The sequence below is a fragment of the Haliaeetus albicilla genome, chromosome 5, assembly GCF_947461875.1.
Source record: "Haliaeetus albicilla chromosome 5, bHalAlb1.1, whole genome shotgun sequence".
Classification (NCBI taxonomy): domain Eukaryota; kingdom Metazoa; phylum Chordata; class Aves; order Accipitriformes; family Accipitridae; genus Haliaeetus; species Haliaeetus albicilla.
In genome coordinates this window covers 16810261-16824838 of record NC_091487.1, presented here as the reverse complement: position 1 = coordinate 16824838, position 14578 = coordinate 16810261, and the positions used below count along the sequence as shown (strand labels likewise).

General features: G+C 40.5%; 1 protein-coding gene across 7 annotated transcripts in view; it reads right to left on the bottom strand.

The window, feature by feature from the left end:
• Positions 1–471: 471 nt before the first annotated feature.
• Positions 472–14578, bottom strand: part of SYNE3 (spectrin repeat containing nuclear envelope family member 3) — an 86324-nt gene continuing 72217 nt past the window's right edge. For all 7 annotated transcript variants that reach the window (XM_069783555.1, XM_069783553.1, XM_069783552.1 and 4 more), the window contains exon 18: positions 472–11526. In XM_069783555.1, coding sequence (XP_069639656.1) covers positions 11329–11526 — 198 coding nt within the window. In that variant the 3' untranslated portion in view covers positions 472–11328. The remainder of the gene's footprint in view (positions 11527–14578) is intronic.

Below are 14578 nucleotides of genomic sequence, written 5' to 3'. Positions count from 1 at the left end.
TTCAAAGAAATCAGCAGTGGTTGAACTAATACACTGCTCGCTCACTACATGTGATTGGAGTTAACTTCAAAATCTGAGGTTCTCAAAAAATTCCCCTTTGTCTTAGCTTGGTTCGGATTGAGGGAAACCCTACAGAGAGTGTCAGAGGCCAACACCGTAAGAAATCGTACTGAATAGTAATATGATTTAGCAAATTCACGTTTTCTTTGGGTCTGGTAGAATTCTATTCAAACAACTGCACAGTCTTACAGAAAAGCTGACATTTTCTATTAAATCTTACAGGGCTAGAGTGAAGTAGGTACATTCAGCACAACCTTCTTTCAGTGGTACATGAGCAGAGAGGCAGGCAGCAGAAAATTTTATCCTTGCTTCACTTGTTCTGGGTGTTTCTAGGTCAGCCCAAATACTCGGATGGTAAGAAATAAGCACAGCAAAAATGTGAAACCACCCCCCAGAATAATTTAAAAGTCCTTAAAAAGAAATACTTATGTGTTTATTTACTGCCTTATAACTGCAACATCAAATATAACTATATTTTCGTTACAAAAAAGGACACATGCAACAAAATACTCTGATTTTATAATCTGATTCAACATAGTCCATTGGTAACAGTGGAGCATCACAGAACAGTCACAAGGCTAGGGCTTGGGGTGATGAATTTCCAGTCTCTTTATCCTACTTGCAAACAGCAAAGCCACATCATATTTTATTTGTCATCGAGGGATAAACTTTCGGAATAATGTGGCTTGATCACAGAAGGTCCCAGCTGCCCCTTAACTCCCCAATGAGTCTTGCAGAATCAGATTTTTTTTACTTGAGAAAATATTATGCTTCTGACAAGGTTGAGGAATAGACAGTATTTTCCAGGCAGAGAGCAGAAATCCTTCCATGTTACACCAAGGTACAAAGCAAGGGCCTCTGCTTCACAGGTGCACAGAAGCCAAGGCTGTGAGCTACTTTATTGTTCTGAAGAATGAAATCAGGCCATTTTCTGCAATATTTCACTGCAGCTTTCTATTATGTTCATCTGCGCATGGGGCTTCAATCGATTTAATCTGGCATTTCAGCTATGGAATAAATCCAGAATACATGGGAGGACATCACAGCGCAGAAAAGAACACAAAAAATTGTCCTGAAACTCTAAAAATATAGCCTCTTAACTAGTTAAAAGGCCTTGTTCTTCATTAGAAAAGGGTCTTGTTCTATCACTGCTATTCACACATCATAGGCTCTTATTTTTAATATTACCCATGAAATTTCATGGGAGTATTTGTGAAATAAGGTCCTAAACAGTGTGAAAAAACTATAGAATCAGGCACCAAAATGGCATAATTTCTAGGGTAAATTCTCCTGACTTTCAGTCGAGACTTTTTAGGAAGTGTCACATAACGCTGTCCAGCCTTTCGAAAAAATGACCTGATTTCTTTCCATACATCTTGCACGGCATAACAGTAAGGATGACTTAGCTCTAACAATTTAAATAAAAAATAAAGTCAGTCTTTTTATGCAGCTGCATTTTTATACAATTTCATAGAGTCAGTATACAGAAGCTTACAGCTTTTTTGAGATAACTCTAGCAAAGAGGAGGATATATATGAAAACAAAGAGTTTCAAAACTACATGGAAATCTGTAGAATAAAATATATATCTATATATCATTTCCTAACACAAGCAATTGGCAGTTTAGAAAAATACGATTGTTACAGTCTTTCTGAATCAATAATTGTAAAAAGAAAGGATTTAAAAAATAAGTTCAGCTTTTCAAAAAGCTGTATTTTTAATAAGAAAATAGACTGGTCCGCATTTCCCTGAATAAGCCACAAAGGTTAAGGAAAGGTCCAAGCAAGACAAGGAGTCTGACTTGGACTTGATATCAGCTGTGATAACATGCACATGTACAGAGACAGCTGCTTGGCTCCAGTATTGTTTACTTTAGAAACGAGCCTAATTTATCACAAATGTATTTAAAAGTCATAAATAACATGACAAAAGTGGAACTGGTCCCTGCAAGGCAAATAATCATATTCATACAAGCAAAAAGTGACATCAATCCAGTTATTTTCTTGTGACAGTTAAAAGGTATTTGGTACCCAACTGTTACATTGGACGGCACATGTATAAACACAGATTATTATTACAGACTCTGCTATCAGCTACTATACATAAACAAGAAGAGATGTTCATGCTGTAATTGCCTCTAACATTTTTGTTCTACTTGAATATTAACATTTACAAGAAGCTGAGGTGGAGACCCGAATTCAAGCCAGGATTTCAACATGCAAAATGCATAGGGTTCATGGGAAAGTTTCTGATCCTCCCTATTACTGACATTTGGAAGTGGATAGGAGCTCTGAAGAATTTTAAAACTGTTCACAATATGAGTTTCTCTTGTGAACAGCCTTAGGTTTCCTCTCTGCCCAGAGGCGGGTGATCTAACATGGGACACTCTGGTGAAATTTAGATCCGCATCAATAAACCTCCCATTTGGGAGGATTCACATTTTAGTTCCAGGTCACTTCTAAAAGAAGGTAGCAACATGTACTTCAATATTTGCTGATTTTTAAATTAAAAGCAGAGAATGGTTTGATTGCAGAAACTTCACTCCAGGCTGCTCTTAATAACTTTTTAATACATCGATAAGAACTTCTTATTAATTCTGTTCAATGTGAGAGTAAATCCCTTCATTTTGTTGTAATCTTTGTGAACTGTTTGGGACATTTACTCACCCTATACAGGAGCCTTAGCACATTTCTTTAAACTTTCTTCTAGCTTGAAACTAAACAAAAGCACAAAAACTGATGGGAGCAAGATTGATGGAGTGTTGGTGAAGGGATCCAAGACTGTTTATAATCCAGCCTTGTGAATTAAATTGGGCCCGAGACAGCCAGCTGCTGTGAGGAGTGAGGACAGGTCCCCTGTAGAAGCACTGTACATCGGTTATATTGCTAGTAAACAACAATGCAGCTTCTGGGTCTCCTACCACTTTTCAATGTCAATGGAGTGTTACGTCTTACAAAAGGCAATGACAGCAAAATGCAACACCCGTTGTTATTGCTTGTGTAATTGCTTCACAGTGGTCCAGTACACCCAAATAAACAAATGAGAAGAAGGTATGTTGCTGGAAGGGAAGCTCTGAGGCTAGGCAGGTGGAGGGTGCCCTCCTGGAATCACCTGATAAACTCAATTAGTGCAAATTAAAAGGGGAAAAAAATGGAAAGAGTGACGCTGATCAAAAGGAATACATCCGCTGAGACAAAAATGATCATCAGGGTCTTGGAGCAAGACAAAAGTGTGTCTTTTGCCTTCCAGTCAAGCACATGTACAAAATGGAGGTTGGTGTTTGAGGACAGACACACAGCTAGTACATGCAGCATCCAAATACCTTTGGGAATAGTCAGTGCTCAAGGAGTGACTCCTGGGTTAAACTCTTACAGGCTCTGATCTGGGAAGGTGATGGGAAAATCATCATGGGTGCTTTTTGCCTTGGAGACTGAAGTCCTAACTCAAAGCTTATTAAAGCTCATTAAAGCTCATTAAAACACATACCTCTAAACTCTTCCAGCTTCCTTTTAAGACACAGTTTCTCTTAAAAGCTGCACGTGAAAGTTACATTGAAGTGGAATGTCACTTTTCTTTAAGTAGAACAATAATTACACTCCCTATTACATATATATATGTACATATATTTATACATATATATATATATTTCATGGCGATGGAAAGTACCGTACAGAGGTGTTTATTCATATCTGTAGTGAAACCAAGTCTGTGGTGTTCAGTGCTTATTGGACTTGACAAAAGAAATAATTTGATTTTGAAGGCGGGAGTCATTTAGGAAAAATAACAGGTCCGACCCCTGAATTCTAGCTGGAGGCCTCCCGGCAAAGTGCTGGTGAGGGCGGGTGGCACTGCAGCCTGCCTTCAGTCCCCAGCCTCTTGAAATTCACCTCTCCCTTTTAACATACAGCTTTTGATGGAGCAAAAAGGAGCTAAAATAAATGGTTTGCTATAGGGCTTGATAAATGAGTTGTGAAATCAGTTTGTTAAAAGCGACCATTTTCTTTTTCTTTCTTTTTTTTTTCCAGCTCAAAAAAAAGGGCCCTGGCTTATTAGGGTGTATAACAGCGACATTCAAACACTCCCGGCAGCTCAAGGGCACGCACCCCGGAGCGTCCAGCCCCAGGCCCAGCAGCACATGGGAGTGCTTACACAGGCAGTGACAACACCAGGATAATAGAGCTGAAACTGAAACACCGGCCCTCCTCCCTGATTAAGGGGCAATTTTCTGCACGCAGTAATTGGATTACACAGCAAAACCTGCTTAGAGAGAAGAAGAGAAAAGGGTCTGGGCAGGCTATGAACAATGCTAACGGCAAGGCTTTCATTATTAATAATTGTCTGTTAAGCGACACCCTCGCACTCCCATCTGCAGATGTGAATATTAAGGGCAGTCCCTGAGCCAACACAAGGCGCATGAGGGTAGGACATGGCCAGGAGACTTGGAAGAGACAGCTGGCAAGGACCAGAGTCCCCTCAGACAGTGATGAAGGCTGTTTTGACACAGGGGGCAGCAGAAACAGGCAGAGCATCTGCAGGAGGAGCTGCAACAGGGCAAAAATTTATTGAATTTCAATTTATTGAAACAGGAGCAGATTTTTTGCTCTACATATGGAGGAAGAACTGGCACTGAAAAAGTTGAAAGAAAGGCGACAGGAATGATCAAGGGCATGGAAGAACTGGAACATGAAAAGAAGCAGAAAAGACTGGGATAATTTACTTTAGGAAGGAGACAAAGCCAAATCTCCTCTGCTCTGAGAAAAGAAGGAAAGACAAAGTATGGTCTGGAGAGGGTAGTGCTAGTCTTTCTGCTTTCTTGGAATCCACACACAGGGGCCAAAGAAGGAAAATCAAACAACCCCCACCCCCCAAACAAAAGGTTTCTGCTTCAAAACCAATTCTGGGGAATACCTTTTTCACACAACTCGCAGGAAGGATGTGGAACTCACTGTCATGAATGGCTCTGAAGCCAGAAAGCCACTAGCATTCAGTAAGGCACTGAACAGGCTCGCCCCCAAAATCCAGAAGACTAAAGGCAACAGCTGGCATTTACTTGCAAAGGAACAGAAAGCCTCCTACTTCAGTTCTGTAATGAATCTCTAATTCCTAAGGATTGAACAGAGACCTTCATGACAATCTTTCTATCTACAACAGCATTTCCTGCATCTTTTCCTGGAGCATCAGCGCCTACCACCTACCATTAAACTGTCACTGAGGGGGTTGATTTAGCAGTTTCTTCTGGATTTAATGAAAAGAAAAAAGCACTCCCAAGACTCAGATCTCAGCTAGAGTGAACTACCCTGAGGGGAGCCTCCTTCCACAGTCAGGGACGTGAAACTGGACAGTGCTGACAGCCACTGTCAAAATTCTGACTGGCAGAGCAGGTCAGCAAATCCTTGCTCCTGTGTTATTAGTCCTGGGTTGCTCTCATTATGCCAAACCTACATGTTCATCTCTTGCATCGAGATACCAGGCTGCCTTTTGAAGACCTAATGTCTCCTGCTGCTTCCACTGGGATGTTGTACCCTCACCTGTGCACTTTCATCTCACCCACGGTTTACTAGGAGGAGGGTGGTTAGCTCACAGATACAGTGAGCTAAATCTGGCAATTGCTGAAGTAGGTTAGGTTACAAAGGTGCCATTTAGGCTACTGCTTGAATTGGTATATTCCTAATAGATATTCCTTTTCTTTCCAGATCAACTGATATCTCTCTGGTAGACACATATCCGTATTTTAAATTGGATAGACAAGAGATAATAAAAAAATCAACTGTATGACAGATTATTCCATCCTGCTTTGTATTTTTTGGGGGAAAATGCTACATTCAAGAATCTTTTGTTTTGTTTTGTTTTACCATTAAGCAAGCATGAAATAAGCCCACAATTCTTAAACATACACGTGCAAGTCAAAAATGCTTGTGCCTAAAACATTCCACACAGTTACCCAACACCTACAACTGATCTGTTTATAACCCAGTATAACCAACAGATAATTATGTTTAAATATGGCAAAAATAATAAGATTGGTTTCTGAATGAATCGTGACGTCCATACCAACAATGTTATCTTCAGTATTTTAATCAACTGTTTTCTGAGAGTGGCCAACTGCTGACAGATAAATTAATACAATAAACTTGTAATGGCTCGGAGCAGGTCAATGATGTGAGAACTACTAAGAATATCCTTGACAGCCTCCAGCGACTCTAGAAGCAGCTAATATAGTTCATTGGGCAAATGTGTTTTCAGCTGCAGACTAGCAACTGATACTGTCCAACGGACAGTAAAGTCTCCAAAAGGAGTTCTTACAGCCACCTGGGTACATAACCTATGACCTGAAAGACACCTACGGTGCCTGGCAAAGATAGGTTTATTGGGGTATTTACACTAGCATTTCTTGAAAGGCAAAACTGTTTCTCCAGATTAATTTCAGTCTGTAATCTTCAGTTAGTCCAAAAGGTTTTGTTTGTTCCGAGAATCTCTGCCATACAGCGTTTGTTTTTTTTCTTGAGAAAAGAAGACAATGTACTCTCTTGTCAACACAATTTAGAAGAATTCCTGTACACGAACTCACTCTTCAAATCTCTTCAGTGCTAATGAGATGTGTATGCACACACATCAAAGGAAAACATTTCCTATTCAATACTGAAGAAGAGATCAGATGGAGGAAACTCCTGAGGTCCTAGAGCAACTAAAGAGAACATACTATTTTTTCCGACATGCAGAGATTACCATCTGCCTATCTAGTGATGGCCATTTTTTGGAGACATTTCTTCTCTCTGAGGTCTTTGACTACCCCAGTGAATAGGATTAAGGAGAAGCAGAAAGCCATTCTAAAAGCTCTCCAAGTTATTCAGTGATCATCAGGTGCTTCTATTAGTTAGGCTAGTAGCTTTCTTTTCAGCCCCAAATGTTTGAATTTAATAAGCATCTCAGGGCAAATAAGCTAGTACTTGGTAGAAATCATGATTGCTCTGGGGATTCTGTGCTAACAGGGGAATACAGTATTTTTAATGTGTGTGCATAGAACTGAACATGTTTTTCATACAGAGATTTCTGGAGAGGGCATATATAAATAACATTTAATACAATCTGAATTGCTAGCTGGAATCAGAGAAAGGGCTATTAATAGACATGTGGTACAATAGCAATTTTCTACCTCACTGTATTGCAGTCATGGAAAATTCTGTTGAAAGCATCTGGCTACAAAATCAATTACAATTTATAAATTAGGCTTGCTTTCACTCCAAAGGCTGGGTTTGAAGTGTGCCTTTGGGGCTGTGCAGACTTCTTACTTTAATGCATGGGCACTGGAGTGCAGGATTTTGCCTTCAACACTGAAGGGTCATTAATGTGGTCAATCAAATACTGGGTCCAATAGTTGCAGGCAAAAGAGCTTGGAGAGATGCACAAGAGCTCTGCTCTGTGAACAGGGTGGTTATCTGCATGCAGTAGAGACTACGTGGCCTGAGCCAGATGCACAATTTACAAGCTCAAACATATTCAATCTATTTTAGAGGGTTTTAGCACCCTCTGACAGTGGCTGGATCTGGATTAAAGTCCTGCAAGCCCTCAGTTGTGGATGCTTATCTGCTTTGTGCATCCTAGGTTTTTGGCAAGGGATGTCTTAAGGCAGCAGCCCCAATCCAAAGCTGAGCTGTAACACATCTCGGTTATGTATGGATGTCAGAGATCCATGAGCTGGGGATTTTATAGGCACAAAAGTGAGGGTGTAACCCCCAAATCATGTGTGAGCAAAGATTCAAGCATGAAGAACAGTGCTCAAATTTTAAGGACTGACTTGGAAACAGTATGATTTAGTTTGTGTTTTGAGGAATCTGAGCTTTGTTCAGTTTCCTGGAAATTGAACTGGCCAGTTTCTTCTCATTATCCAATTACTGACTTAATATTTACACACACTTCCAGAAATCAGTATCACAAACTTCTCAGAAGAAAACCAAGAGAATAAAATAGAAAGTAAATTTTGGATCTACATTTCAAGCTTACTTCTGTGATTTTTTAAAAATTCTTTCTTTCTTTGAAAAAATCTCACATCTAAGTTGGACAGGTGAGGTCAGTGACATTATAGAAGAGTGAAATTGTTCTGAGTGAGATGATCATCGAAGTCCTGTGATTTGGACAGTTTCCATTGCAAAGAAGTAGAAAGATTCATCACTTAAGTGAGATATTTAAATTACTTAAATTAATGAGAATGGATTTGCTGAGATTTAAAGCAAAAAATTCCAAGATTACAGACCGGAGACTTACAGAATAAATTGAATGCAAGCCTAGCAGCAAAAGCGTGTTTCTAATTTAGTTTTGGTTTGTTTTTTTTTTTTAAAACCTGCCATCAAGGTGACGATGCAGTTGTTCTGTTATGGTCCTCTGTGTAGAAATTTTTTCCCCCAGTTGCATACTCCTGTGGTGTCAAATGTATTTGTGAACCCATAAAAATCATCCAGATCAGAAAGGCTGGGCAGAAAGAAATCTGATGTGAGATTTTGTGCTTTGATAGAAAAAACTTGTCTATCTCCCTACTGATTTTCACTTGCGGCCATATTATTCATCATTATTTTTACTTTCTCACTGGCATTTTATTTTCATCACCTGGAACAGCTCAGCAAAACCCAGAGAACTGCAATGTAGCTACATCAAAGAAAAGTGTGTGCAGAAGTACACATATCCACAACCACATACAGCAGGTTTTGTTACTGCCCCTCTTCCCCCACACTTCTTTTCTACTGGAGCATTTAATTTGAAATGGAGATGTGTGTGATGAGTAGCTCCTTGCACAGCCACAGGGGTTTCTTCCCTCAAGGCTGGCAGCAATTTTTAGAGGAACACTGTGGGAACATGCATGGCTCTCACACAGCTAATCAGAGGTGAGAAGGAGGTATGTCCTCTGCCACCAGAAAGAAGGAATTAATTGCAAAGAAGGAATTAATTTGCCCCATTCTCTGACAAATTATAGCTCCTCTCCATCTGGCTCCTTCATGAAAGAAATCACAGGCCTTCCTTTGCTTCCTGTTTAGATGTGTGTGTCTTATCACTCAGTGTACATCCATCCTCTCTCCTCACCTTTCTGCTTTCAGCCCCCCTCTGCCTGCTCTCTAGACTTCTTCTGCTACCTCCTGACAGTCAGGTTTTCATCTGCATCAGTTCAGCTCCTCCTCATGCTCCCCTTGCATTCTACCTGAATACCTTCACCATCCCTGCTCTCTCTCCTCTAATTTCCAGTCTCCTTTTTACTTTCAGCAGAATTTTGGCATTTTTGTCCAACTCTACCAAACCCAGTGTAGTCGGAAGCATTATTAGGAACACAGTGACAGAGTCCTGGTGGTAGAAGCGTCTCCTCAGAACACTAGTAAGAGTCCATGTTACTTGCCCCATTTTAAACCTTACTGAAGATATGCTGTTTAATATGCAATAGTACCAATACTGTAGCAGGGAGAGGGAACTAAAAAGATTCAGAGATTTTTCCTGCATAAAGCCTGTATTATTGTCCTCTGTGTTCATCGTGACTCATTTTCTTAGGCTTTATGAATTGTTGGGACACCTCTCTTCCCTATTTTTAGCTAGTCCTCTTTCACATCTGCCTGTTCTCCCTCATTTTGTGCCTATAATGAGCTCCTTGCTGCGATACCTCCCTACTCTACCCAAGTTTGCTTCTTTAGCAAAACTTTCATGGTTTTGTTAAAGAAGTATGACTTCCTTCTTCAGTCCCTCAGCTACTACATAATTTACATAATGTACAACAGATTTAATATTCTTTTGCAACTTATTTGGAAAACAACACTGAATACACCATACTGATACCCAGAAGACAAGTTCCTCCTGCAACATAGCCAGGATGGGAAAAGTAACTGTTTCTTCTGTTAATTTTTTTTTTTGCATGATCACTACTGTGGCTAAAAACACGAGACAATAAGGAATAGCTCTCAGAAATGGCACAAAATTTTAGAAATTACCTTTTCTCTCAGGAGTCAGTTAGGTAAAACACCACTAAGAATGGTTTCATCACAGTAAAGTGAGAATTGCTTTTACATTAAAAGGCAATGTTAAAATGTACATTCAGACATAAGGTTAGGTAAATAAATGACAAGTTGTCATCATCTTAAGAGTTTAGACTATATAGAAATCTATGCTTGACTGTCTTTGATACAATCGGTTTACATCAGTTCAACAAACCATTAATATAAAAACATCCTAGGAAGGAATCTTGTTTCCAGGGTGGTATTATTAAAATACTTCAACTTTTGCTTTGCTGACACTGAGCCAGGCTGCATCCCACTGTTCAGGCTTTATGATCCATCACCAAATGCCTTTTTATAAAGTAAAAAAAAACCCCAAACCCACAAAAAAAACACAAACAAAAAACCCCACTGCTTTTTAAAGGCAAGACCACTGATATTAGGTTTTGTTCAGTGCTCACAAACTTGTTCAGAAAATTATGACCTGATTTTAAAAGTTCTCCTGTTATAGAGATGTTAAAAAAATATATATTCTATTCCCAGCTTTCTTCCTACTGTATTCTACCTCTCCTGATTCAGGTGGGCTGGAGAACACAGTAACTGGAAAAGAAATCTGGTAAAAAATGAGAACAAGAAGAGGTCCACCCCCACTCATACTGAAGTCAGTGGAAACATTTCCATTACCTTCTGCAATCCCTGCATCCAGATACTGAAAAAAAGAGCTCAAGATTCCAAATAGAATAGTCCCAATTTTCCTTGGGCTGAATGTCAACCACTGTATTCAAACATGACTCTACTCTACCTGCTCTCCAATTTGCACTCTGCTGCATGCCCGCATCTTCTCATACTTGGTCTGGCTTTGGTTGTAGACAACAAAAATTTAATTTAAAAATCACCCAAAAGCCCCACAACAAAACCAACATTCAGTATTTCTTGCTGAAAGATGGCAGAAACAGAAATATTGCAGGATTATCTCCAAACAGTGGATGAGTGGATGGCAGATGTTAGTTTGACCACAGGTATGCTTTTTTTTATATATATATATATATCTATCTATCTCTGTACATACATACACATACACAATCTCTCTATATACATTATAAATATTATAATAAAATACTGTAAAAATATTAAATTTGCTCAAAAACCTGATTAAAGTGGACTAATCTTATGTTGCATTTATGTGACCTATCCAGTTGATTCGATGGCCTTGTTAGAAGCCCTAAAATTTACAATACTTGAAATTGTTAAAAAACCAGAAGAGTCTATATTTCTGAGAGTCACCTCATGCCATGCCAAGAAGTTAGGTGGGAGGTGGGCCGTCATATCTCAGCATCAGGTTGAAGGACCGAGCAAAGTTGTTGGCCAGCGTGCAGCTGTGGGTCTCCTCTGCCAGGGGCAGGAGGAAGGCCAGGAGCAGGAGGAGCAAGAGGAGCAGTTGCAGCGGCAGTGCTGCCCAGCACACCCGATGCAGGAATGAGCAAATGCCTCCAGAGCGCTTCTGAAAGACACAAACCAAAGAGCAACTCAGAAAAATAAAGACCTGGGGAGGTGCATTTCAAATACATCAAACTGCCAGGTTTGGGCAGAACAACCCAACTTGTCCAGAGCACAGCGTGCCCTGGGATCCAGCCTGGGTGCTTGGTATGCTGCAGCTGACTGAAGCTGGTGCTTAAATCGTTTCCTTTAGGAGAATATTTCACTCTCTTAAAGAATTCTCTGCTGCAAACTGTTGTCTTCTAGCAGGAAAACACTGCTGACTTTGTAGCAGAAGAAACCAATCGCCTCCGAGTCCATTTTCCAATTACAAAGTGGTGGTTACAAATGCTCACGCCAAAGCTGCCAACTGGTCTCCTCACAGACAGCATTCAGCACAGAAGGTCTGCGTTAGTAACTCTCCTGTCAGTAAAATGAGAGAGCTGATGCCTGCAAGAGAGGACCCAGCCTTCTGCTCTCCATCAGCAGAAAGGAGCTTCGTTTGCAGCTCATCCAGCTCACAGTCATCTTCCCAGCTGCAATGTACTCTTTGGATCCTGACTCTGGGGTCCATGAGGCTGGAGGTCAGAAAAAAGGCCCTGCAGTGCAGCCTGCCTCAATACCTCTTACACTTTACCAGGCCCATCTTAGACTTTCACGTGATGCAAGAGAATGAGAGAAAACACAACACTGACAGTGAAGAAGATATTAAAGTCACATTTATTGCTGAGCAGCGATGGGAGGGACACACAATAAGTCCCATCACACTTTTCTTTATGCTGGTGCAAATCTAGAGTTGCTCAGTTAACCTCATGAATTTAATATGGATTAGTATGACCAGGAGAGAACATATTTGGGGCTAAAGAATTCAGAAAAGATCAATTAAGAAGTAAGATTTCCACTGGCAAGATTCCTGGATATCTCCTGCCAATGAGCTGAACTATGCATGTTTCACAAAAAAAAAAAAAAAGGCCAAGTCAACTATCTGTAAGGGAGTCCTGAAAAAGAGGGGTCAATAACCCATTAATTTCATCTAACGTGGATTTATACTTAGAAATAACACTTAATGTGGCTACAACATTAGGTACCAACGTACATCACAAATATCAATGCAGAACAGCCACTGAAGCGAGACCCACATTTTCCACAAGAGGAAGTTAATTTGTTGTGTTCAAGCCACAGGTGATCTCAGTGCTGCAGCAAAATCAGGGCTTCTGACCTCTACTGGATGCTTGACTTAACAGGCAATGCCTTTGTCCCACTACAGCACTGCCATGAGTAGTCCATGGGAAACACCAGCAGAGAAGATAAGAAGCAGAATGATGGTAGAGGAAATTACTTACACCTTTTGCTACTTTTTAAGGATCTCTTCCACTGCTTTCTAAATTTCTCAGTCTCTTGTAGCTCTATACGCTTACAGAATTAATTATGAAGGCAAATACATAGCTGCAGTTAAGAGATCATAAGACAGTTGTGCTATGAAATCCTTCTTCTGTTGTAGTTGGTTTGCTTCCATTATATTGAATCGCTGATGAGATTTAATTATTGTGTCAGGCAGATGTAGAGGCAGCAGAGCAACAGCTGCTTGCTCTGTCATTTCTGGCCCACAGTATCTGAGTTATAACTTGCTCACTGAGGCCAATGAAAACTCAGGTCCCTGGACACTGGAACTGTCAGTAGTTAGTGGGCAATGAGTACTGGTCAGGGTGTAAGTGGGACAGACTTTAAGCACTGTTGGGCAACTTCCCTGGGTACAGCTAGCATTTATCCACAAAATCAAAGCTTCACCAACCTGGCTGCATCACAGGAGTCATCTGCTCCCACTGTGATCTGTTCTCAAACACTAGTCAAAGTACCAGGCGTAAGCAGCTGTACTAACAGGACTTTCCTTTCTTTAGTCCTGGAGTCCAGACCTGAAATCCTTCATCTCCCCTGGATTTCATCAGCCTATAGGCTGAACAAAACCTGCAGGGCTTCTGTGTTCATAGTCAATGCTAAAACTGTTATGCGTAAGGGCAACAGCCACAGCTCTTGGTCAGAGCTTTCTGGGCTTGTCTCTGTAATGCCATGAAACAGCCACTCCTTGGTGTAATCAGTATAAACCAATGGGCTGTCACTGACAGCTTGTTTTCATTGACCATTTCTCATTCTTAATTATCCATTGCATCCATAATATGCAGCAATATGACAAATACATTTATTATAGTGTCCCATCTATAAGGAAGAAGGCCCTTTCCAGGTTCCAGAAGCCATGGACAAGTTTGTTTGTATGCATTAATAGGTGTAGTTCTGTTGATGGAAGATAAGATCAGTCTCACCTCTGCCTTGGGACAGTTCAAACCATGCTCCTTCTGCTACCACTAAGACATAAGAAGACTTAATGCTGATGTTGTTAAAGGTAGGATCCTGCGACTGTTCAATAGTTCATTATGGCTGGAAGTCTCAAAAATGTTCTCACAAACTCAAACTGGGAATTAGAAGTCCACCTCTCACTGACAATTGTGAGAAGGACTACCAGTCTTCCTAGCAGCACCTAAAACTTTTGCTCTACAGCTGTCAATCCTTTAGCATTGGTTTTGAAAGCTACTTCAATCTGAAACTATTCTTTCATTACCAGACCAGCTGCAACACCTGTCTTCCCAGTTATCTCCTTCTGCCTATAAACTGGTGGGAAATAGTGGGCTTTTCTAGCTGTGCCTCATCTCTGTTCCTGTCACAGCCCAGGGAGCAGGGGTCTTATGGTCGCTCAGGTTTGTCACTGGCTTCCTACGATGACCACGGTGCCAATTACCTACTCATGTTGTTCCTACCCCAATTCTTTTACCAATCCAGCATTTGATTCAGAGCAGATCACTAACTCTGCCCTGATCTCTAAAGCAAAGACTATTTATGCAACTCTAAGGAATGGGATGAGATTGAAGTGTTATTTATTAAGTAAGTGCCTTGGGTTTAGATCTACTGGAAGGAGCTGTAAATAGTATTGCTTTTGAAAGCTCATTCTCCAGAAAGAATTAATGTGAAATGGCTTTATTAACAAGATATTTTTTGCTCTCCTTGGAGCTTTCTGCAGGGTAAGA